Source organism: Coturnix japonica, chromosome 4 (assembly GCF_001577835.2).
Source record: "Coturnix japonica isolate 7356 chromosome 4, Coturnix japonica 2.1, whole genome shotgun sequence".
NCBI classification, from domain to species: domain Eukaryota; kingdom Metazoa; phylum Chordata; class Aves; order Galliformes; family Phasianidae; genus Coturnix; species Coturnix japonica.
Genome location: NC_029519.1, coordinates 67,402,686 through 67,429,204, shown reverse-complemented (window position 1 = coordinate 67,429,204; position 26,519 = coordinate 67,402,686). Strand labels below are relative to the sequence as shown.

The following is a 26,519-nucleotide window of genomic DNA, read 5'->3' as shown; positions in this document are numbered from 1 at the left end:
TCCTGGTCTGGTGGCTGGTGACCCTGTGCATAACAGGGGCCTGAAACTAGATGATCGTTATAGGCCTTTTCAACCCAGGCCATTCTACGTTCATATACATTTCAAGAAGTTCAAAGATAATTTCACTGTTCACAGTGAATTGATTATAACTAACATGTTGTAATAACATAATGTTTGTTATAGCAAAACTAGTGAAAACTATATTATCTATCTCAGGCTCCATGTCTTCCAGGCACTCACTTAAAACATATGAGTCCCACTGAAACAGAAGTTGAACGTGCAGGAGAAAAACGCTTATATGAAATAATATACAACAAAATTATACTTACAGTCTAATAAGATTTACAAGTCCTTTAAATACGTCTGCATTCAGGCAGCCTATTCTATTATTAGTTAAGTCTCTACAAATAAGAAGAACGTAAAGCATGAGAATAAACTCATTTCAAGATGCCATACAGTCTACAAACCAAATTCTTCTACCTAAAATTCATGAATAATGGAATGTACCATATACACAATCAGGCTTTTTCAGCAAAAAATCAAAAGGGACAGTTGTATGGATGTACAAATGCAGACACGTGCAGACTCTTTACCCCATTTCTAAAGCAGTAATGGTTTGCTCAAATGGAGCTAAGAGAGCTTTTAAGTTCCTTCTTACTTAAAACTTTCTCTTGTTTCACAACAAAGCATATTTTTGCATTTGTACAGTATATTCACGTGCTACTTCCGTTAATTTTTTGACCTGCCAAAATATTTATATCAGTTCTTTTATGACACACAGATATGATGTCTATATTTATATTAATATATATTACATTATTTATAATGTAGATCTTAAAATTGCCAATAGCTCTTAAAGGAACAAAACTTAAGCTTCAAAAAGTCCATGTTTGGTCCTTCAGTTTTATTTCTGATGTTATTAGAAGAGCAATTACAAACAAATCTCACCAGATCACCTAGACAACAACAACAAACATACGTGATAAAAATATAAGAGGGAAAATGGCAAAATTAAATAAAAATCACTAAGACTCCCATGCTGTAAAACCTGTTCCAGATATTTGGAAAATTGGAAGTCTAAGAAAAGCTGTCGTGCTGACATCCTGTTCTTCAAGTTTCATCAGAGACAGGTTTTACATTCAAGGTATAAATCCTCCAGAAATGTGTTAATGGAAACATTGGCACAACCTTCAATAATGCAGCATTAGCAGCACTGTTGCTACAGTGTAATATTAATAGCAAGGGACTCTGTGTTCCACTATGACCTTTTGAAGTAAAAAAAAACAAAACCATGAGAGATTTAACATTCAACAAAGCGACACTTGATGGCATCAAAGATCTGACTGAACATTTACCCAGTGATGTCTGAAGTCACATAAATACAAAAAGAGAGGAATAACACCAGAGAGACTACCAATAAGATCAAGTGAGACTACTAAGCCACAAGCAGTACATGTTCTTCAGTCAGATCAACTGAAGAACTCTGTTCTTCTATTTACATATAGATGTAAATGTGTATATATTTAGACAGCAAAATCCTCAATATATACACATTCCTACATTTAAAAGCATATATAGATATACCTTTTAATAGACAGGTATTTACTTAAGACTTTACTCTCTGAGTTTTTTTGTTGTCTATTTTTTTCCCTTAAACCGATGGACCAGACACACTACTTACAGTCTTTTCAGAGATGAAAGCCCCAGAAAAGCTCCTGGATCTATAGTACTTATAAGGTTGTTCTTAAGGTCCCTGCAGAGAAAAATTAAGATATTACTTTAATCACAAAATACCCATTAAGTATAGACATACATGATTCAAGATTACACCTAAATCGCCTCAGCTAATTTGCAGACTGCCCCAAATCATCATACAATGCATTTCTCATTTTTCTGACATAATTCTATCTTTCAAAATTTGCAAATCCATATTTTAACCAGAAAGAGGAATATGAACAGCAAAAGTGTTACTTTAAATATCCTATCAGTTTGCAGCACAGCAAGGGTACAGTTGAAGACATTTTTACCATAGTATCCAAATAGACTACAGCTTCACAGGATATACCTACATTTGCTCATTATAGAGTACCATGCACTTTAACTTGGTGGCATAATGTTCAGTCACATTTTAATACTTCTCCAATGCCTACCAAAAGCAGCAAAACAAGATCCTAAAAACACAGCAGACAACTGAAAGTTTCCATCAACATGACCGGAAAAAAAAACAAAACAAAGCCCTTGCTGAAAATCCCAAATAAAGATGGCGAAAACTCAAAGCACAGATTTTCAGATCTTCCCTTTTCAGAACAGGAGACCGTAGTTATTAATCTGCTTTATTAACTGTTCAAGTGACACAGGAGTTTCAATCCCTAACTTCAGATGTTCTGCAGATGCAGTGTAGCTTCAAAGATCACAGAAAGCATCCGTCAGTGTTAACAGTTCGGAACAAACATTATCATTGCTAAAAATATTTCTGCCTCCTTACCATCCAATGTTTGCACTGTATTATTATTCAAAACTTCTCAGACATTATGACAAGTTTTAATTCCTTTGGTAATATAGGAAACCTTCACAGTTGAAAGCGAATTAGTGAATCCAATTAAAAGTACTGTTTTAGCAAATTGGAATAGAAAAAAATACTTAAATCTACTGCAACATTAACAATTCTGGCAAAAAAAAAAACCAAAACAAAAACAAAAACCCAGTACATGAGGACAGTATCTACCATTACACAAATAGATATGAATGAAAACACAGGTTCACCACAAGATTTCACAACAGCATTTCCCACAGTCAAATGAGTCAGATAGGGTACAACAGACAATGGCGCATACTTCATGCCTCAGTGCCATGCCTAATACATGTTTTCAATAGTTGAAACACTTGACATTTACCTTGCAGCACTGAAAATTAAAATTAAACAAAGCTATGGTATATACACCAATCTCTTATCGCAGTTTTGTTTTCTTGCCCCATATGGAGCAGGGATTGCAGCAGACCGAATCTGAAAAGTGAATGTTTTTAAAGCTCTTTCAGAAGGCTGTAAAATCCAGTCCTGACATTGTGACAGATCTGAGAATATGAAATGTTGGTCATTGCTTATTTACCATCAGTATTTGGGGAAAGGAAGAAAAATGATACGGTTCATATTTACAGTTTTAATTTAAAAGCCATGCAACTCCCACTTGGGGAGAAAAAAAGGCTTGGCAGAATGCCTTGGAAAACCAGTAGTTGTGATTATGAGTGATCTTTAATTTCTCTAACTCAAATCGTAACTCCCAGATGCATCTGTTACTTTTCCATTTAACACTTCAGTGGAAAAACAAAAACAAACAACACACTTTCAAAATTAAAAGTGAGAGTTTCACTGTGACGGAAATCTACTTTGGATGAGTTTATTGTAAGTGATTAGTCCAGATATATAGAATATAGTCCACATAATAGAATCACAGAATTACCCAGGTTGGAAAAGATCTCGAAGATCAAGTCCAACCACAGCCTAACCATAGTACCCTAACTCTAAAAACCCTCTGCTAAATCATATCCCTGAGCACCACATCCAAACGGCTCTTAAACACATCCAGGGATGGCAATTCAACCACCTCCCTGGGGAGCCTATTCCAGTACTTATCTACCCTCTCTGTAAAGAAGTGATTCCTAATATCCAACCTAAACTTGCCCTGGTGCAACTTGAGGCCATGTTCTGCCTTTTTTCGTGCTTTAATAGGTCTTAAAACCAGTTCCAGAGGGGTCATGAAACCAGAATTAACATTTTTTTTTAAAAAGAAATGCCAACACAATTGTCATCTTTTCACAACAGTTGTAGAATGTTTTGTATCAAGACAGCAAAGCATTAAAGAAGGAATTTAACACAAACAATCAGCCCAGAACCTTGAATATGACAACTGTTAGCTTCTTCTCAACTTGCAACAACAACAGTCTGCTGGGATTCATCCCCCTCCCCACTGCAGTCATTTGGAAGACAACTCGTGTGTTCATCTCTCAAAGGCATTAAAACATGAAAACCGTGAAGTGTAAAAGACGTCGAGGAGAGCACAAAAATTATGGCAGTGCTGACATGTCTGGCAGCTCTTCAGAAATAGTACGAGATGTTGATGCACGAGCGGGTGCAACCGCCAGGACTCCAAGAACTGGGAGTGTTTCTAGAAGAAACGGCAGCTGTAGTTGAATTAGTCAGAGTCTCATGAAAGGGGTGGGGAAGACAATCTTATTAGAAAGTTGTGTTTGGCTTGGAGATTTCTGTTCTATTTTTACTGCTTCTAAATACGTGCCAACAGAACTACTGGTTTTTAGCAATTGGGATTTAATCATCTTATTCACTGATTTTAATCATTTTCTCTGGCAAACCTTAACCAACAGGAGATAGTTATCTATTTGTCCAAATAAAATTTTATTTAAACAAACAGGAATCCATGAGAAGGGCTTCAGTTGCGGATTTGTTGAGGTCGTATGGTCCAACTCCATTTCATAGCACAACTAAGTCAGATCAGCTGCTCCACTGTTACATCCAGTCAAGTTCAACAACCTCAAAGAATAGAGATTTTACTGTGTAACCGTGCAACCTCTTCCACTAATTAACCACTATTATTACGAAGGATTTTCTTATACCCAGTTGAAAAAAAACCCTCTCCTCAAATCTGTGATTAGTTAGGCAAACTGCAACTCCTCACAAGACAAAAGACACTGAATGTCTGACAGCCAACCCTAAAGTTACTTGGTTCAAATGAAAAACAAACAAAATCAATGAAAGAATACTTATGTTTACCTATGGTTTACCATGTTAAAAAAACAATATTATTTCATTATAATTTAAAACTGTATGTTTCTGCCTCCAGTTGCCTGCAATTAAAAGTGCATGCATACTAAGAATACGCATATTAAGAATACGCATTATTTACAGCTTATCTTTTTCTGTCTCAAGACAATAAAGATTGTTTAAGTTATTCCTTAAGCATCCTGGAGACAGGAATGACACATACAACTACTGAAACATAAAAATTATTTAGTTCTCAAGTACCAATGAACAATCCCTTCTTTCTGAATGAAGGAAGAGCACATTAGCTACCACGGACTCTTAATGTATAAAACGTGCCTTTTCAAAAAGGACATAAAGAAAGTAAGAAATCACAAAAATACACTAATCATTATAAAAACCCAACCTCTCCCTCCCACAGCTCTATGGGGAATACACAAAAGCTACAGCCCAGACCAGAAGCCCTAATTTTCCCTTCACCAAATGTCTACGGTATTTCCAACAGTCCAGAATAGTTTGAACTACTCAATTTCACAGCACAGACTTCTCAGCAGACACTGAAGAAAAATATTCCTGTCTGACTCCTCTCTCAGAGCTTCCAGAACTAAAGTTCAAGTAGAAAACAAGCTCCTGAATACCCATAACAGCATTTTCTCTGTTCAGTAACATTCAGACAAGGAATACTGATACTCTCCTACCACTCATATAAAGATTTCCAAAAAATTCCAGCAACAGCAGATTGCAAAGTCCACATTCTGCAGCACCATCACAACAGAAACTAAAATCAGAAACTGCCACTGCCTGATAAACTTTATTTTTTTTAATTATTTTTATGTTTATTACAGACATATATATATACACATACACACACACATGTATATATGTGGATCAGTACTAAGGAGCACAGGTGAAAAAAGACTGTCTACAAGTAACACTATCTTCATACTTCATATTTTCCAAGGTATAGTAGTAAATTCGAAATAATAATTGGCAAACCTCTGTTGTTATTTACAGTTTAATGAATATCCAGTTCTTCTGGTATCTAAATATTTAACTGAAATCCACATCTGTCTCTTCCTCCTCTGTCCCCTCATACGCAAGGACAAATGGCACTTCAGAAAAAGATTAACTAATCTTCCTTATCCATGCAAAGATCAACAGACTGCATCAGTTAAGCTGACAGACTTTGGATAATGCTATATAAAGTAAAGAACCTTCATGATGAAAAATTCTCTGTTACAGGTTTGTGCAAGAAGTAACTTCTACAACTAAGTGGCAGGAGATCATAACTATACACAACATTAGCAAAGTCACTGAAGATTACAGCATTGAATCTCTTTTGGAACAAACACTGGTTACTAGTAAAATCTTGGACCTCTTTACTCTTACTCAGCCATTGATTTCTCCCTACCAGAGAAGATGTATACACAGCATAATCATTTTCTACTGCAATAAACAAACATTCCATCCTCCAGTTAAACAAAAGCTCTTATTTTTGTTCTGCTACCAACCTGTTTACAAAATAAGGGATTAATGAAATCTACATTTTCATAAATTAAGAGATGAGCACAAAACTATGAACAAACAGATTCAGAATTCCTATTAGTGGTAAGGAAATTTCAGCGGCCAGCTGTAAGCATTCTTTGCTTTTAAAGGCACCACTCTGAATTAATGAGATGAGCAAGCAATTCCGCAAACCTGATATAAGCAAGGTTTTCTTAAGCAATATAAAATATAAAATTAAAACTAAAAGAAATTAGAACTGTTTCCATAGTCTGCCCTCCCCTACTCAAGTAATTTTGGAAAAAACAAAATTTACTTAGTCTTATAACAAGCTATTGATGAAATTTTATCTTGTCCATAGAGCAGTCTCCATAAAAATGGAAATTCCGTCACTGGGAAGTGAGAAGAAATGACTTAAAATGCTTAAAATTATAAATGATAGTTAATTGGTATATCAGTAGTTGCATCAATAGATAACATGTTAATGCCCACAACTACACACACAGACTGACACAAACTAGAAAATTAAAATAAACACATCTGGAAATTTTCTCAGTGCTTAGTGCATCCTGGATTCCCCCAGCAAACTGGCATATATGTAATTATATTCTCCTTTCAAAACCACATAGACTTTACTACTAAAAGTAAATATTTCTTCGTTTCTACTCTTTCTAGGTCACTGAATGAAGTTTCTTTCATATCTAATTCTAAACTTCTTTGTATTAAGAGGGAAAGAATGCAGCAGGAAAACAAACCCATGATTTCTTCAGAGAGAACAACAGCACTGAGAACAGCTTTGAGGTTTGAATAGAGACGCACTGTTGGAGAATTGGGAGGGTGTTTCTGTTATGTCTGAAAGAGGCAGACACTTGAGCACTCCAGCTTTTGCCAGCAGTGTAGAAGGCCAGAAACCATTCTGCACACGTACGTACTCCCTGTTTTGAAGGCAATAAGCACATAGGCAGAAAAAGTCAAATTTCAACACCTTCCTTTCTTCACTTTACCTGCCATAGACACACACATCAGAGCTCTGTTACTACTGATGTAATCATTTAACAGGAGATATTTGAAGGAAACAGTACATATTTCACAGTTCTACCATAGACTAAATATTCTTTCACAGAAACATCCACAGTTCTATTCTAGTTATTCCCAGTTACAATCCCCACATTTTAGAAAGTTTCCAGTAATAAGGTAATGCAAGAAAATTATAATATTCTGTATATACTATTAAACCATATTATCTTTACATTTTCTTGAAAGGGAAAACAAAACAGCCTGCTTTTTATGTAGACACAACACTAATGTAAAAACTGATGGTTTTGAAGAGAAGGATTGTTGAAGTAGAAAAGTGACAACAACAAAATATCACATACAAAAGAGATCCTCCCAGTGAAGAAGAAAATACAATATATGGGTGAAATTTAGCCAACACATTTTTCCAAGCACATGATTAATAGCGGTAAATGTTTTGCATTTAAAACATATCAGGTAGAAAAAAAAAAAGAAAAAAGAAAAGTAAAAAAATATTTTAGCTTCTGCTGTATCTTTCATTTTGCATACTCAAAAGGCACAGGGAGACTTATGAGAGAAACAGTATGTTATTTTTTCAAACTACCACCTCTAAATATATGTATGCATATACTGGGCTGCAGAATACATTCAAAAGAACATACAAACATCTTTCCTTAAGGTGTTTGCAACAACTTTTCAAAGTGGAGCTTACATGTAAGGAATTATTTTGTTTAGCTCAGAAAAAACAAAAATCAAGGCAGAATTCAAGGATCAATAACTAAGGTTACCTAATGAAGTCTTGATACCTTTCTACTACGCGGAAGGTGCTAAATTTTCATGTTGAAAAATTCAGAGATAAGGTGTAATTTCAAATTCTGTTTAATACCAGCTGCAATACGGTACTCTTGTCCAGACTACTGAAAATCATGATGAAATATTTCCCCTAACAAACAGCAGTGTATTCAACACAAGAAAGCAGTCTGAGTTTCCCTGGGCAAAGGTACCCTTTCAGATTCAGTTCAGAAAATGAATCAAGGGAATGACTATTCAACTCTGTTTCATAAAATATTTTTATTGCATAATTACCCTCCGTCCTAAAGTTACACAAACAGGTCTTAAGAATATTTACGGTAGAAAACTAAAAAAGAAAAAATGGTCATTAGTATGTCACACCAGTTATCCCTTCCTTCATGATGAAGACACCTAACTCTGAATAATAATTTGTTACGGCTTACACCAGCACACACAAAGTATGTTATCTCATTCAAATTAAAGCACCATATCATCTGAAAAGCTGCCTGGTCCAGATCTCTTTAAAGGTGGAATGCATGACAGATTACTTACTACTTTATTTTTCTTTTCTTGACAGGAGATTTAAAAATGACCTAAAACCCCTTATAAGTGACCGGTACCAAATGGAAGAACTCTAGATTCTGATTGTATTAAACACAATTAAGACTTAGATTCATGGAAGAAATGCAAATGATCATCTCTAATTAGAGTTTCAAGTATTTCCTGTCTGAAAATTGTAATGAGTTGCAAAAACTACCAGTTGTCAGCAGATGCTTTTATTACCCAGTGCAATGATGCCAAAATAATGTGTAAAGATCTAGAATGCTGTCCCTGCTGATAACCTTGCCTCTCTGGCACAAAAGCTTATTTCTACAATAAAGCTCATCTGTCAGTGCAGGAGACGTATCTTTTTCTCCTAGCACATGGGAGGTGGAATGATAGAAGCATCTGAATTTAGTGAGGCCAGGTGACTGGGACTGTAGCCTTCAAGTTTCAGAGGATGAATAAAATACTTTTAATCCCCTGAAGCCAAAAGACTTTGGAACTCTTCCTAGATGTTGCAAGATGATTACAAAATTGGCTACTTTCCCAGTCAAATGGCCTAGAAAAATCCTTATCTATAAAGTTCCTGCTTGCTCCCAGGTAGATCAACCTGCCAATCCTGACCTTCTATCAGCCAGAAAAAAAGCTGACTATAACAGAAGCTACAATGCTTCCTATCCCACAGGCAATATATCATCTGAAAGAGAAAGTGAAAACAGGAATCAAGAGAAGTTAAAGAGGCTACTCCCATTGGGCTCACTCCCATTTTTCCCATACATATGATATATACAAGGATGGTAAAATAACAAGAAAAACCATTGACATATATGCCAATAACAAACTGACATCGCATACACCCTCTTTTAGAAGTTATAATACACTTGCTTCCTCTAGAAAAGTCATAGAATCACCAGAGTTGGGAGAGACCTTTAAAGGTTATAGAATAGTTTGAATTGGAAGGGACATTTAAGACCATCTAGTTCCAACCCCCCTTCTATAGGCAGGGACACCTCCCACTTGACCAGGCTGTTTGAAGCCCCATCCAGCCTGGCCTTGAATGCTTCCAGAGAAGGGGGCATCCACAAACTCACCGGACAACCTGTTCCAGAGTCTCACCACCCTCACAGTAAAGAATTTCTTCCTAATATCTTGTTTAAATCTACCCTCTTCCAGTCTAAAATCATTTCCCCTTTTCTTGTTGCTACATGCCCTTATAAAAAGTCGCTGTCCAGCTTTCCCATAGGCCCCCTTCAGGTACAGGAAGGTAATCTAGTCCAACTCCCCTGCAATGAACAGGGACACCTACAGCTAGATCAGGCTGCTCAGAGTCCCATCCAGCCTGACCTCGAATGTCTCAAAGGACAGGGCATTCTCCACATTTCCAGGCAACCCATTCCAATATCTTGCTACCCTTATTGGAAAAAAAAAAACAAAACCCTTTTTCTTATTTCCAATAAAGATCTCCCCTCTTTTAATATGAAACCATTTCTCCACATCCTATCGCAACAGACCCTGATAAAGATTCCATCCCCTTCTTTCCTATAGCCCCCCCTTTAGATATTGAAAGTCTGCTATCAGGCCTCCTCAGAGCCTTCTCTTTTCCAGGCTGAACCACCTCAGCTCTCTCAACTTGTCTTTGTAGGGGAGGTGTTCTATCACTTCAGTTATTGCTGTGATCCTCCCCCAGGTGCACTCCAACAGGTCCACATCTCTTCTGTGTTGGGAACTCCATATTTGGACTTAATACTTCAGCTGAGGTTTCACCAAAACAGAGTAGAGGGGCAGGATCACCTTTCTCAACTGAAAAGGTGATCACTCTTCTTTTGACGTAACCCAGGATATGGTTGGCTTTCTGGGCTGCAAAGGCACACTGCTGGCTCATGTCCAGCTTGCTATCCACAAGTACCCCCAAGTTCATTTAGGGAGGGCTATACTCTATCCTTTAGCTCCCCAGGTTATATTAATAGTGAGTGCTGCCATGACCAAGGTGTCATCTTGTATTTTTCAAACCCCACGAGGTTCACTACTCAAGCCTGCCTAGTCCTCTGTGGGTGGCAACCCATCTCTCATTAATGTTGACTGCAACACAGTTTGGTGTCACCTATAATCTTACTGAGGTAGCACCCAATCCCACTGTCATTGCCACTGATGAATTTTTGGGGTTTGCTGGCCATTGTCATTCTTGTTGGGTTTGATTTATGCAGGTGGGGTTTCTGGTTTGTTTGGGGTTTCAATTGGTTTGTTTGGATTTTTTATTTTTATTTTTTTTCATTTACACCTAGTTTCATGGCGGCAGCTTTCACTAAGTAACCTTTTTGCTGTCATGTAAAACTCATTTTCATGAATTCTTAAAATACATTAACTCTGCATTCACAAAAAGCTACATTCAAATAAAACAGAAACATCTTGATACCAAAGTTATTAATGAAATAAACAAAACATAACTCTTATTTTGAAGTGAAATATATTTTTAAGAAGCGCTTACAATCTTTCAAGAAGGTTTAATCCAGAGAAGGAACAATTCTTCAGCTCTGTTATTTTATTGTTGCTCAGAATCCTGTAAATAAGAACAGAAAACACTATTATTACAGATTGAATAACAAAATGATTTGCTATGCTATTTACTAAATAAGCTGAGACTTCCTTCTATCCATTACTTCTTGCTTTTTGAAGGACCACATGGAACTGCAGGTTACTTCTTCCATACGGTAGCCTGCTTCAAACACACTCATTTGCAAATGCAAACTATTCTCAAAATATGAAATCTCATGGATGCCTCCTTACTTCACAGGTTGCTCTTCCTAGCACATTTTTTCCTATTTTCCTTCTGAAACCATTTTTGAATACCATTCTGGCATTAAAAACACTCCTTAGTAAAGAGTTTCACATTGCAGAACTTGAATAAAACACCTTATTGCCTTTGTTTTCATCATGGCTTCTATCAGTTTCCTTCAGTGCCTCTCCCTTGTAGCACTGAAGCAAGCAGTGATCAATCTGTATCTATCCTCTCTTTACCACACACAATTGTATATTGTTCCAGACTGCCTCTTGCCAGATGGGAAGATGCATATTTTCCTTAATTACTTCTCACACACAAAAGTCATTTTGTACTTTCTTACTAGTTTCTGAGCTTTTTCCAGTTTTATTACACTCAAAATCTGAGACTACAAAAAATGAAATAGCACTCAAAGCTTGGAAATGTTACAAACCTACATAGCGATGTAACAATGTTTTATTTTGTTCCCTATTGTTTTCCTAGGGACTCTTAACAACTGGTCTGCCTTTACTGAAAACTGAAGTATGGTGGTCAGCCCAGTGCCTGCCATCTCACATATGAAGACAAAACTGTTGTTATTACCAATAATTTTTTTTTACTTCCCCAATGTGCTGCTTCTGCCATTCTGCTGCCCAGTTATTGGTTTCATAAACTTCTGAAATCCATCAATTTATCCTCATCCTTATTAAGTAACTCAAATTATCACCCCAAAAGCCCATTTCTACAGGTCACTAACAAATACATTATTACATTTCAGGTCTGTAAGAGTCCATTCCATTGAGAAGACTGACCATTTACTTCCAAGTTTGCTCTTATCTTTTAGCAATTTAGCTATTGATACAATGTTTTCTCATTTTGCGCTGTCATTTTTCTTCAAAAGCCATTGGCAAGGGACTGTAAGATGCCTTTTAGAAAATCTCCTATGTCTTACTCCATCTACAGGATCATCTTTGACAATATTTTGCTGATTGTGAAGAAATCCACAGTTTTGGGAGGGAAGAACTTCCCACAACAAGATATGTTAGTTCATCCTAAGTGGGATTTCAGCCATCCATCATTTGACTTTCCATCCCCGAGTTCTTCTAAAAAGCTCTCCAGTGTGCACCATCTCATTCTGTAAAATTTATTCACTCTGTCAATCTGTTCCATAACTTCAGCAATAGTCACTTCAGTTTCTGACAGATTCTCTATCAAATGTGTCCTGCAGATCCAGCAAGTCTGTTCTCTTCTTCACTTGCACCAGTTATATCCTCAGGCTGGATCACGCTGCTTCAGCACTAACAACTGCCACTCTGCCACTAGGAGATTTCCTCCACTCTGCTACATATTTCAGATATCCTTTACAGTAGCAATAAAAACAAACGCACCTTTCCTCCAACTCATAAAATTTATTATCTGATGACAAGGTTTAGTACTTCTACACACATCAAGAATGAGATGAAACTAAAAAACACAGAGGTATCTTCTATGAAAACAGCATCACTTTGACATAGCCATATATTACACTGAGAAATCTGGAGAAGAAAACATAGATTGCCACAAGCATCTATGATTTCAACAAACAATGCAAGCAGTTTTTTTTGTCTCAAAGCTCTGGCTTTGAGTCAGTGTCTCTTAATCACACACACATACACAGAATCTAGACAGCTGAACAATTTTTGTGAAATTCTATAAGAATCTTTCATTTTGACAGGCAGGAGGTTTGAAAATTCCTGAAGTTAAAAGTGAATCAGTCAAGCAAGGTAACAGTTCTGATGCTTAAAGATCCTGTCTTTTCTCCTTCTCTGCCAGTTACATCACATATTTCTGCAGCTAATCTCAAGTCATCTCTGGTGCCCAATGCTCCACAAGCAATGTTAAACTGCAGAAATACTCAAGCATCTCTGAAGACATTATTTTACACATCTACTGCATAAGCATGATCATCACAGTACTCCAAAAAGCCAGTCAGTCCTGGGTGAAAAATGATCACAGCAATGGATGGAAAGGTAGAATTGTTAAAAATAAGCATTTTTCTTAAAGTGTGCCAAAAAAATTTGCTGTTAAGTTTGCCTATAATTCCTGTAACATCCACCGAAGTGTCAAGCTAAGAAGAAAATCTGCTAAAATTGCCCCTCACCTGCTTCTGTGATAACCTAAATGAGTCAACAAGTAACACACACACATGCACCACAAGTTTTAAAGACAGAAATACAAATCAAAAACTCCCTGTATCAAGGAAGATCCAGAACAGAGCAGAATCAAAATATATATTTCTGAGACTGAAGTTTGGCAAGGCTGAATGCTGATATTTTAATAGTAAAAGAGAAAAAAATTAAAAAGAAAACTAATCTTTGGCATGGAATGCCTGAAATATTATTAATACTTAAATGAAGTGTTAAAATTAGTACACCACAAAGTTTGAAGCTATTTTTACTTTTATTCTGAGAAAGGTTTCAACACAGGCAGAAAGAAGAAATAGAAGGTAGGTACAGGATTCATTTTGCAGTCTAAGCTAATCTGAGCCAAGTACACATTTATTTCCACATCTTTCAGTGTGTTTCTGGAACCAGGAAAGAAAAGGAATAAAACAAAATAAATGAAGCTTATAAAAAAAACAAAAAAAACCCAAAAAACAAAAAAACAAAACAAAACAAAAAAAAAACAAAAAAAACCAACCCCAAACTGCATTATTACTTAATGCAAACAGAATATAAGGCAAAACAGCAGCAAAAACAAAACAAATCCAATTTAGGTCTGTGGTTAAAAAGGAAAAAAAAAAAAGCAAACCCATGTTTTCTGACATTGCCTATAAATAACAGGCCTCAAGTAGAAGCCTTTGACTATCTGAGCACTAGGTATATCTGTCTCTGGAGTGTGATGTACAAATTATAGTCAGCCTGATTTAGTATTTTCTGTGGAAGCTGCTAGTTGCTCAACCATAACGGTTTAGTACAATAAATGATACATTTTACAACACTCCATATAACCTAAGACATTTCATCATACTTAATGCTGTAAGTGTAATCTTTAAAAAATGTAGTTTAAAACTTGCTATTAATGTACTTAGTCTATACATTATTAGAAGTGTTTAGGGATGTGGCATAACATGAGAAAACACCATAAAGGACTCACTTCAAAGTAGACATTTGGTATCTACTTTTACAATTCCTGTGTATTAATGTATGGCAAAGTGATGGACTACTATGCACTACTTAGATAAAGACAATTATTTGTGATCAATAATAACTTTATCAGTTTAAGAAAATAATTCTTCCTAAGAGGGAAGCGATTCTGAAAATACCTGAACTTTTTCATCATTAAGAAGTTTGAAAGGAAAAATCATAGAGAGAGAAATTTCACTCATTCTTATCTTGCTCAACTCTTTTGTAACAAGTGACCCAACAGAAATGATGCATCTGGAGGATTCATTGAAGAGGTTCCCATGGCCAAGCATCACCGATGCACTGTATTTCTTTTAAACTGCAGATCAGATATTGGCTTGCTTCTTTTTTCCTGTTCTGTTTTTGAGAGCAAGAAAACCTGCTTGAATCAAATGCATTTTGCTTACCCACTACCCATCCCCATGTAAGAATACAAACTGGGATATGGAACTACCACATACAAATATACCACAGCATTAACAGGAAAAGGCAGCTGCAAAGCAGGTTCTGGACAAAGTCTCAAAGCCACCTTGAAATACTTCCGTTTTCCTCAGAATGGAATAGATGCAAAAAGGTAACCTGAAACAATGCAACACAGTAACAATCCTCTTCCAATAGAAAATAAAACAGAAAGGCTACCCCAACTTTTCCCTTATCTGATAAGCAGTTCTGAAGTTTGCCTTCATCAACTATAGCTTGGTTTGGAAAACCTTGCTTTCACCGTACTCCAGAGCTTAGTAAAACTCTGCAAAGAAACTTACCGCTGACTCATTAATTGGCAAGATCTTTAGCAACAGATGCCCAACTGCTACTATGCAAAACACTTAGATCACTTAAAAGCAGATCAAGTTGCTGCCATAAGCCATTTCTTTTGGACAGTGCAGGAAAAGGGGAGAGGAGGAGAATATATGAAAGTCAAGGCTTGTTTTGTCTTTACCTTTAGAATGAGCTAATGTGCTAGAAGTTCTGTCTTAACAAAACTACTGCTCCTAAGCCAGGAGTATGCTAGTCAGGAATTCATCTCCAAGTTCCACAAATGAATCCTTTCATAAGATGCTACTGATTTACACAAACCCATTAACACTACAAATAATCAAAATGGTCTCTAAGAAGTACAAAGAATGGGAGATGGCAAAACTTTTAGCTGAATGTTGAAGTAGCTTTCAGAACACAGTTTAAGAGACTTAAACAGAGAGTCAGGAAGCAGAAAATAAATCAGATCATTTCATGGTGATAGTTGTATACTCTAAGGACTGGGAAAGGGACCACTTGCAAAAATTAGGATGGTACAGATGGTTATTTTAGACTTTCTGTTGAAAGCAGTGAACATGCAAAAAGAAATGTTTTTCAAAGTTCATATTGTAGAATCTGTGATTTAGCAAGGACACAAAAACAATGTTTTTGAACAGTTAGTAGTTTGCCTTCTAGAGAGTTACTGGTATCAAAATGAGCTGGCAGTGTGCGTGTGCAGCCCGGAAGGTCAGCTGAGTGTTCTGGGATGCATTAAGAAAGGGGTGGTCAGCAGGGAGAAAGAGGTGATTGTTCCCCTCTACTGAGTTCTTGTGAGGCCCCATCTGCAGTACTGCATCCAGGCCTGAGGCTCGCAAAACAAGAAGGACATGGAGCATTTAGAGTGGGTTCAGAGGAAAGCCACTGAGACGATCGGAGGGCTGGTGCACCTCTCCTGTGAGGAAAGGCTGGGGGGAACTGGGCTCGTTTTGTTTAGAGAAGGCTTCAGGGAGACCTCATTGCAGTCTACCAGTACTTGAAGGGAGTGTATAAACAGAAAGGGGAAGAGCTGTTTGCAACGGTGGATGGCAATAGGACAAGGTGGAATGGTCTTAAACAGAGATAAGGGAGGTTTAGGTTAGAAATCAGGAAGAAGGTTTTCTCACAGAGGGTGGTGATACACTGGAACAGGTTGCCCAAGGAGGTTGTGGATGCCCCATCCCTGGAGGCATTCAAGGCCAGGCTGGATGTGGCTCTGGGCAGCCTGGTCAGGTGGTTGGCGACCCTGCATATAGCAGGGGGGTTGAAACCAGATGAGCATTGTGGTCCTTTTCTACCCAGGCCATTCTAGGATTCTATGATCAAGTAACGTACTGAGCAGACCACAAACAGCACTTGTTTTCATTTCAGGGTTTACTTTTAAGCAATCTACAAGCTATTATACAGAAAAAGAATTATGAGACTTTCCAAAGTCCCTACTAAAGGGCAACAATAACAATACAATTAGGGAAGCTTAACAAGGAAGCATTTCCAAAATCGATGTTCACAATAGATAAAGAATCTTCTGTGCTATATTATCATTATGCACATTAGGTAATATTAAAGACTATGAGCTAAAACACAAAGAAGTAATGAAGTTACCAGATTAAGTCTGTGTCTATTTTTATCTTTCCAGGCTGGAAAGCCTACCTAGGATAGAAAACAAGGAGTAGAAAGCAGCATCCAGCCTTTTCCCACACTGGGTTGCTGGTCCTAAAGCTAACCAAAAGCACTGGCAATCTAACCCCTTTGGCCATGACATCCTCAAAGACTTTCTCAATGCTCTCTTCCAACCCCTCTATATCCGTAGCATCTGCATCAGTGTAAGTGACTGACTTCTGCTGCAAACCTTGCTCTCCTTTCTTCTACTCCTTCCTGGCTTTCTCTCGCCCAACTGACACACAATTTTTAGGACACAAGATTACTCTACTCCTCCAACCCTCATATATACACAAAGCAGAATAGCTCACTTTACAGGAGATATGGCACACACGTCTAGCCAGACCCTCTTAACTTAGAGAATGTATTGGCTGTAGCAGCTTAAGTCCTATCACAGAAGTATTAATTATAGCATATGCTGTCAAACCCACAGTCTCATGTATTTGTATTTCCAGTGAGTACATTACCCGATAAGAAAGTACTTTGTCTAGACATGATTTGTCTAGACATGTTTGCAGGTACTTCCTGTCAACTGCCAACATGCAGACACATTTGCACAATAATTTATATCCCAGCCCTATTGAAGTTAACAGGTTTGGAACAGTTTAGTTCCTTGGACTGACTGCACGTGGAGGCATACAGAGAAGCAAGAGCAAGCCACCCACAGAGCCAAAGCCTGGAGGTAAAGGTGCATGCCTGGCATGCCTGCTCGGGCTGCAGCATTTCAGCCAGCTCACATGGATGTCACTTTCTGCTGTCAGCAGGGAGACTTTACTTTCCTGTTCCTTGCTCCAAACCATTGCTGCATCAAAAGCAGGAAGGGCAAGAGGGGGCTCCAGTGTCCAGCACAGAACTGTAACACACCTACTCGCTGCCAACCACAGAAAGAAGCAGGTTTAATGAGACCATCAACACCGTTGTGAGGGTTCCTTTTGAGGGCTGCTGTTGCCCTGAAACACAACTCTGAGGCAGCAGATAGTGTTAGGTTCTTTCTGACAGGATGATTTCAGAAATCTGAGCACAACTGCTGAGCAAATTCTGCCAATTGCTAAGTTTCAGGGTTAAATCTGTTCTGTAACAACACAGTTTAACTCATAACAAATTAGCTTTTTAATCTGACAGAGAAGTCTTGCGCATCTCCTCAGATGGCAATACCACATCACACAGACAAAAACAGAACAGTTTTCCAAGGTACTGCTTGATGGCCCATTTCCTCATAGCAAGCAGTTCCTAAATGAACAAAGATTTCCTGGGTACCAGTTCTATTTCCAAGGACTCTTGTTCACCTCTCTCTAAACCAGTTGTACTCCTTCTGTGCCTTATTTACTCTACTTTTACTGCTTCCAGAGGCCTAATGATCTCCCACCTCCATTACCAAGTGCATGCAAAAAAGCTCCCATTTCCTTTACCCCTCCCCAGCTGCCAGTCATGGTTTCTGCTCACCCAACAAAGTTCTAACATCCCAGACATGCAAGGGAAGTGTTAGAACCAAAGTTGAAAGGACGAGTTCTTGAAGCTAAACAGTGAACAGCACATTGAAATGTACGCATAAAGGCCATATCTGTTCACCATATACATATATATCACCATATATTCACTATATATGTTAAAGAAATTACTACAACACTGCAAGAAACAGCAGAACACTACAGAAATTTGAGTACCCCAGTGCACATATAATAAAGAACAGAATGATAGTAGTTATTTAGGTAGAAGAAAATATTACAAATTAGAAGAAAATGCTGGTCAATTTGTGACCTAAGTTTCCTTGCGATGCTCAAATATACATGAGACCATACATATTTATAAAAGAACACCATAGCAAAAGATGTGGTACTCAGGGATATGATTTAGTGTAGGGTTTTTAGAGTTAGGGTACTGGTTAGGCTGTGGTTGGACTTGATGATCTTCAAGGTCTTTTCCAACCTGGGTAATTCGATGACTCTCAAGTACTGCACTGTCTCCGTATTTCCGTGTGTTCTTGAGAAACACATATTTTGCACAGTTCACGTATCCAATAACGGAAGAAAATTTTAAGATAAGTTTTAATGGGAGTTATTAGCCCTTTGCGTCTTCAAAAAATGTTATCACTCTTGAAGTTATTAGTACAGAGCACTTACAACAGTCTCAGATAGACTACATTAACAAAAAAGGGATTAGCTGTCAAGAGTACCATTCAAGTTAATAATGGAAATGTACTTGAAAAGAAAGAAGAGGGAAACTTCCACTGAATACATTTACTCTGCCAGTTTTTCCTGTTTGACATTTGTTCTTATAAAGGACGCTTTTTCTAACACATAGTAAAAGCCCTACAAAGGAAAACAAATTAATCAAAATAGTTCAGCAAAGCAACAGATGGCACCTTAAAAAAGGAAGAGTATTAATAACCATAAATATAAGTCACCGTATAATAACAATATGCTTTATTTTTAGAACTTGAAGATCCCTTTACTGCAAGTAGGAAAAAATTACTCATGTAACTACACACAGTTACTGTAATTACAGTGAAAATCACATGCTGTGATAGGACTGATTCCTTGTGATGTAAGTGACCTTTTGCTATGAAAAGCTGGGAATTTAGGAATTTGAGTTAAAAATAAATAAATAAATAGAAAAGCTTTCAAAGTACTTGAAAGGCCAAATAAATACGCCCTTAAGTTGCTTAATGGATGGAGCTTGATACTCATATTTGGGAAGCAGGTAAAATGTGACATTTTTAGATTAACTGTTTTTAGTGTGACATTTTTAGATTAACAATTTAGGTTAACTGTAGCTTTGAACAGTTGTGAACACAAACCCCGGCTAACGCAATGGCTTGTAAATGCTGACACTTGCGAGTGCAAACACTGATATTCATGTGTTCCTTTCAGAACGTGTGGCTATGCAAAGCTGTTTGTAGGTCAGTAAAGCTCCTGTTTCAGAAACATGGTTCTTCACTGAATATACATGCATTTCCTCCATTCATTTACATTCCTATAACTTATGTAAATCGGCGACTAAAATTCTCAACAAGGATTTTAACTTCATTGGCCTGTCTTCAGTAGGATAGCACTTTGTTCAACAGAAAAAGTTGTGAAATCATCAGTTGAGCTTGCATAAATGAAGCGGCAGCAGTGGTTATCTTATCTCAAACTTCGACTGCAAGAGGTATATAACATGCTCCTACTCCTTACTTAAACATGAATCATGGCAGTGACTTCAGTATCTACTGAAACATAGTAGACAAAGAATGAAGTTATATTCATCCAGTTATATTATCTCCACACCAAAAACATCTCATCTGGCCGGTTAAACTACAAAGGTCAAAGCAATCTGTGAATGTTCATGTAGGTACACCCTTCATTTGCATCCCAATCACTTTTTATTATATAAGGCTACAAGTCCCTTCCTTGGCCGTATCTAAAGGTCATATTTTAAGATGAATGTGAGTAACTGCTTAGTAAAGCACCAGCTAATTCTAATCAGAACGTAAAAGAATCTCAATTTACAGTCCTAAATCCTAAACATTACTTATTCTCCTGTACACATCTCTCTGTACTTTAAAGCACTTATTTCAGTGTTTGTTTTCCTCCTTCAACCAAAAAGCAAACTTACTTTATACTTTATTCATTGAAATTGTTAGGGTTTTTTTCTCCTGAATAGTAACTACAGATTCTTAGTAGGTGTAACCAGTAGTAACCTAAGTTACTAGAGCAAAGTAAAGTTCTGCAGCAATCAAAAGCCAGCCATTTCCTAACAAAATTAACTGAATTAAAACATAGCTGATTTACACAACAGTGATCTATTTTCAGCTGCTTATCTCTGTAGTGATCCACTAATCCAAAAAGCTATAATAGAAGTAGGTCTTATCTTAATAGAAGAATCCCACAAGAATCAAGATTCAAGATAATTCAGGGCAGCTTGACTCTAATCAGAAAACTTTCCACTCCCCACCAACTACTGCAGTTCAAAAGCAGCTTGGAAAGAAAAAAAAACCAACAAAAAAAGTGAATGGTTATCTAATCTTTTTCCAAAATAACTTAGCCTCTATTAAAGAACATGTTAATGAAATTGCACATAATGGCACATGGCAACCCAACTCATAAATCACCAACATCTTCTAACCAGGTTAATGATGACTCAGTAAAAGGATCTCAGAGATATGGAAAGTTAGACCTGAGGAAACCTGAAAGATTCCAAAACACAACAAGCACCGTGTTCACTCAGAAAAATCAAACGCATCAGTTTAATAGTCTTTGTCTGAAATTTAAGTAATATTTCAAAGTGTGCATTCATATTGACTCTATCAACACCGCTATGATACTCACTAGAGAAAACAGTAATAAACAACGTGTTTTCTGGTTAAGTCATTTAAAAAGTTAGGAGTACCGAAGGGAAGATCTGTTTCAGAAGTAGTCATGCACTTCAAGGGGTGGTTAGAAATGAAAGCAACTAATTACTGTATGAAGATATGCTCTAGATAACAAAGGAGTATGAAGAATCAAAATGAAATGAATTCTTCCAAATTCTTCTGTCACTGCAGTTATGAACAAAGGTCCATTCACAGCAAGGATGCTATATTTGATATCTGCTTGTCTTTCATAGCAATCAAGGCTGTGACTCCAAGTTTTTCGTATCAAAGGACCCCCACTGTCAACTTCAGCGTATCACCCAGACTAACACATACTTTTTTTTCCTTCTCTTTTCTTCGTGCGTGTGTGCGTGTGTGTGGATAATACTGTATTTTTAACAGCTAATCAGCTGCATGGCACTTACAGCTAACAAAAGCCAAAATCAATTCGTTGATCAAAGAGCTGTCACCTTTCACTTTTTGCTTTCCTTTATACTTCAGGAACTTCACATGTGAATATTTCTGGTCATTTCTGACAGATCGTTGAGAAATATTCCGACCCCCTGCATACTGACAAGCTGAGGGCAACAACACAGGCCCCTCTTTTTTGGTCTTCCCCTTTCCACTGACAGGCCCTTACTGGGGTACACTCTAACCTCTCAAAGAAGCCCCTCCATCAGGCTTAAGTGCTGTCAAAGTTTGCAAAGGCAACAGTCAAACTGTTGTTCTCAGAACAAAAATACATTCATTTAGAGCATGTCTAGAGGAGGGCCACAAAAATGATCCAAGGGATGGAACACCTCTCCTATGAGAACAGCCTGGGAGATCTGGGGCCGTTCAGCCTGGAGAAGGCTCTGAAGGGACCTGACACTTTTCAGTATCTAAAGGGAACCTACGAGAAAGAAAGGTACAGACACTTCAGCAGGGTCTGTTGTGATGGGACATGGGGAAATGGTTTCAAACGAAAAGAGGAGAGATTTAGATTGGGTATAAAGAAAATGTTGCTCACAATGAGGGTGGCGAGACAGTGTTAAAGGGCTGCCCAGAGATGTGGTGGATGTCTCATTGCTGGAGACACTCATTCCAGGCAAACAAGTAAGCATATTAAGCCAGACCCTATGCTATAGTCACTTTCCATTAACTTTCCTTCATGTGACTCAATCACACTTGGATCTCCCATAGTAGTAAAGGCTCCCTAAAATAAGATCACAAGTTTTCGGGCCATCACTGATGAAAGTGTTACTGCACAGCATCGGTTAGTGTCTCAGGAAGAAAAGAAAAACAACTCATAAACCCTCCCTGTGAAGAGCAGCAACACGTTACTTAGTTTGGAAAAAGCTGCACATCCTGCTTGAAACTTGTTATTCAAATGGATGAGCTCCACGTAGGAACAGCACGCCTAAACGTAAGCCGAAGTCAGGTCGGAGCTGGGAGCACGGGGACGATGCACGGTGAGAAGGGACCACCCCGCAGAGCGCTTTACAAACCGCTTCCCTTCCCCCCTCCATCCCAAAACCACCACCCCCGGTACCGTACTCACAGCGTGACCGTCCGGTTGGGCAGCGCCTCGGGAGGCAGGACGTGAGCGAGCTCCAGGTTGCTGCACACCACCTTTACTTCCAGCGGGCCGCCAGCCGCCGCTTTGCCGGAGCTTTTGGGGCGCCCGTCGTACTTACAGCCCGGGGGCAGCGCGGTGCCGCCGCCCCTCAGGGCCGCCAGCAGAAGGAGCGAGGCCAGGAGGCGCGCAGGGCGGCGGGCACGGGAGCGAAGTGGGCGGCACGGAGCGCGACGGAACGGGGGCAGCATGGCGCTCGGGGCCCGGCCCCGTTCCTCCCGGAGGTGCCGGATGAGGAGAGGAGCGAGGAGGGAGCGCGGCTCGCGGGCCCTCGCTTAGCTCCGCGGGGGCGGCGCTAGGCGCGGCCGCAGCTCCGCCGCCATGTGGTGCCGGGGGGTGGCGGGCCGGAGCTGCCACCGCCGTACCCGCCCTCGTCTTTGTGTCGGGGCCGGGAGCCCCGCGCAGCGGCAGCAGCGCCGCCTTCCGCCGCTGGGAGAAGCCCGCGGCTTGAGCGCCCGATGGGCCCCGGCCGCGCTGCGCAAGCGCCGCCGCCGTGGCCGTCCTCATTGCGCCTGCGCGTCGCGGGCTGAGGGGGCACGGCGGAGCGGAGCCGCTCCATGGAGGAGGAGGTGATGGCTGCGGCCTCGTGAAATGGGGCTGAAATGGCCGGGGTGGATGCTCTGTGTGCACGGTGTAGTTTGCTGCCCGGGCGATTACTCCGTTTCTGTCCGCCTTCGTGTCCCCAGCTCTCTGCGGGACGGTGGTGCTTCGTGGCCCATGTTCTCCTTGTGCAGCAATGCAGTTTGTGTAGCATCCTTCAGAATACCCGCTATGCCAAAGAAATACAGTACTCTATGTTGGCCATAACAGCTGCCAAAATGAAGCTAACGAAATCTTTAACAGTTTTACAGTTTCTTTGAGTAACTTGGGACACCTCTGACCTCTGCAGCCTTATTTTAAATGCAGCCTAATAAAAGATACAGGCAAAGAATCGCAACTGTGGATGGGGCAGGTGGAACAAGGCTTCAATAACAGTATCACCATTGCTTTGGCATGTTGTAGATACTCTTTAGCTACCATGCACTTTACCTACCTTTGTGTTTTCTCATTTGTCTGGCCTCTCACATGAAATGAAGCCTGTCCCACTTAATGAAGTTGTTGACCAGCATGCACAGGCTATGGCTTCTTGAGCATTAGCATTAGTCACGGAGTCACACAGCAAGACTGACCTGATCTGAATTGAAATGCCACACCAAAATTACACTTGAGTTAAATTAGGACAGGGCACAAAATATAAAATGGATAATATTCAGCTCTTATGTTGCTATTGTGCCAACTATAAGAATATATATATCTGTTTAGCATATAGCTCAGCAGTATAAAGTTAATTCTTCAGCTTATGCCTTTGTTTTAAACAATTTCAAGCTGCAAGGTGAAATTCTATTGGATCAACGCTTTGCATCATAGAATCCCATCACTTTTGGTCTAGCACCAGGAGTTTTAAAATAAGATATGCTCTATCAAAACCTTGAAGGTTTTAAGCAAAAGATTATTCTTGGAGGCTTGTGCTTTTACCCTCTTTTTTCCTTAGTGCACATACTACAGTTCCATTCTGTGCTAAAGATTTGAGAAGATTATTTTGAAACTGTAATATACTCTGGTCAAGTTTATTAGATCACTACCTGTATTGTAGTTTTGGTCTAAGGGTGTAAGGATGAGATTATGTTCTGCAGATGCTTCAAAAACAAAGAAGTCCCATTCCTCTTGGATTTTCCATCCCCCTCTAGCTTTAGGTTATATATCCTGTCTCTTGCTCTACCTGTGGTAGTAATCTGATTGTACAATGAACAGATTCAACTCAACAACTAACCATTAAAAAAATAATAATAAAATAAAATCTTTTTTTTTCCTGATTTTCTGTCGAGTTCTGTAGTGAGTCAGCTCAGGACAGGATTAAAGTAGTAGCTGGAGCAAGGTGAGAACACTAGCAAAGGGAGTGCAACCTTCTGCCTTGGCAGCAAAGTAAGCTGGAACTTCAGGAAAGACAAGATTTGTAGGGGAAAGCAATATCTTTTATTATAGGAGCTGATATATGTGCAAAAAGAGAAGGCAAACAGTACCTGAGACTCAAAGAATATAGCCAAAACAGCAACTACTCAGAAAATATCGTATCTTTCTGCAATTTTTTATTATTTTTCATGAACTGAAGTAAACCCTCTTCTTTCCCTCAATCTCATAATTTCCTGTCAGTGTTGGTAATCCTGTTGTTACTGGCAGTGCTTTACTTGAGGTGACACTTAAACTTTTTTGAACGTGTTTTGCTTCCAGATTGTGAACAAGTACTTTCTGTGCTTTTCTGTTGTTTTCCTCACCTTCATTAAATTACCCCTAATAATGTTTTGCTTTGAAAATTAATTTTCCCTCTGTTCATTATGTAGTGATTGCTATAGAAAAAAAATAAACAACCTACCACATTTCATCTCTTTCCTTAATGGATTGGGATATCATCAGTTATGTTTTGTTAGCTACAGCAATCGCCAAGGAAAAAGAAGCATTTGGTTGCCCTTAGCTATGTCTGCAATACTGTGGTTATTTATTATTCCAAATAGACAGAGGTGATGATAACTGCTGGCAAATGCTGGCTTGCTATTAACCACTAAATCCAGCAGGCACAGAGTTGCCTTTATACAGCAAGTACTTCCTACATACCTGCAGGTTGTATTATTACATTCTTGCCTCTGTCAGTTCACTTGGTTAGACCAAGTTCTGCTTGTGACAAATATAGGCATTCCCAGACATGTATCTGTTTTGGTGTGTTGGATACAAAAAACTGGACACTGCTCTGATCAGGGGTTAGAGATCTTCAGCATCATTAATTCTACAGGATAAAGTATAGCTTTTAGACTCGGTAGAGAAATTCAAAGAAAAACTATCTTCCTTTTACTTTACCTAGTTGTTTCTTTAAGTAGACTTGAGTATTCCAAGAATGCTTTGGCGGAACCCCAAATGTTAGTTGGCTTGTTTGCAAACTTCTTATGGAAAACTTTTTGGAACTGCATAAAAGGAGACTGCTCTCGAAGTTGTTTACTTAGAAGTCTCTGGTTTTGGTTTGCAATAAATCCTGAGTTAGGCCACAATTTCATAGTAAAATTTTATATGTTAAAACCTGAAATATCACCATATGCAATTCTGCAGAAAAACAACAACAACAACAAACAGCTAGGCCCTGAAGAGTTTCATGCTCGATTTTCTATATTTTCTTTGCCTTCAGTGAAGAAAAAAAACCCCATATCTGTCGGTTCATACAGGGACTTCATTTCTCCTCTGCTATTTCTAGTCTACAATTGTAGTTCAAACACTGGCTGTGGAATACAGTCTCATTGCTAAATTTTTCAAAACAGTATATGCTGCACAGAAACATGTAAAATATGTTGTGCCATTTCTCCTTATTCTGTCAACACAGACCTGCTGAAGAGTTTATCTCCTTCTTTCTTGTAGGTTCCCTTTAGACACTGAAAAGCCACTATCAGGTCACTTCAGAGGTGTTACATCCTTTGGATCATTTTTGTGGCTCTCCTTTGGACGCACTCCAACAGGTCCACATCTCCCCTGTACTGAGGACTCTATATCTGGATGCAGTACTCCAGGTGAATCCTCACCAG

The 26,519-nt window shown here is 38.7% G+C and overlaps 1 protein-coding gene and 1 pseudogene across 2 annotated transcripts in view; one reads left to right on the top strand and one right to left on the bottom strand.

Annotated features, from left to right (window-relative positions):
* The window catches only part of ADGRA3 (adhesion G protein-coupled receptor A3), a 50,639-nt gene extending 27,369 nt beyond the window's left edge, over positions 1–23,270 (bottom strand). Inside the window, exons 1-4 of one of the 2 annotated variants that reach the window (XM_015862795.2) lie at positions 22,843–23,270; positions 11,112–11,183; positions 1,682–1,753; positions 330–401 (exon numbers count right to left, since the gene is read on the bottom strand). In XM_015862795.2, the coding sequence (XP_015718281.1) occupies positions 330–401; positions 1,682–1,753; positions 11,112–11,183; positions 22,843–23,108 (482 nt within the window). In that variant the 5' untranslated portion in view covers positions 23,109–23,270. The remainder of the gene's footprint in view (positions 1–329; positions 402–1,681; positions 1,754–11,111; positions 11,184–22,842) is intronic. The other variant, XM_015862794.1, reaches the window with a different exon arrangement.
* Positions 23,271–23,508: 238 nt separating this feature from the next.
* Positions 23,509–26,519, top strand: part of LOC107313861 — a 36,557-nt pseudogene continuing 33,546 nt past the window's right edge.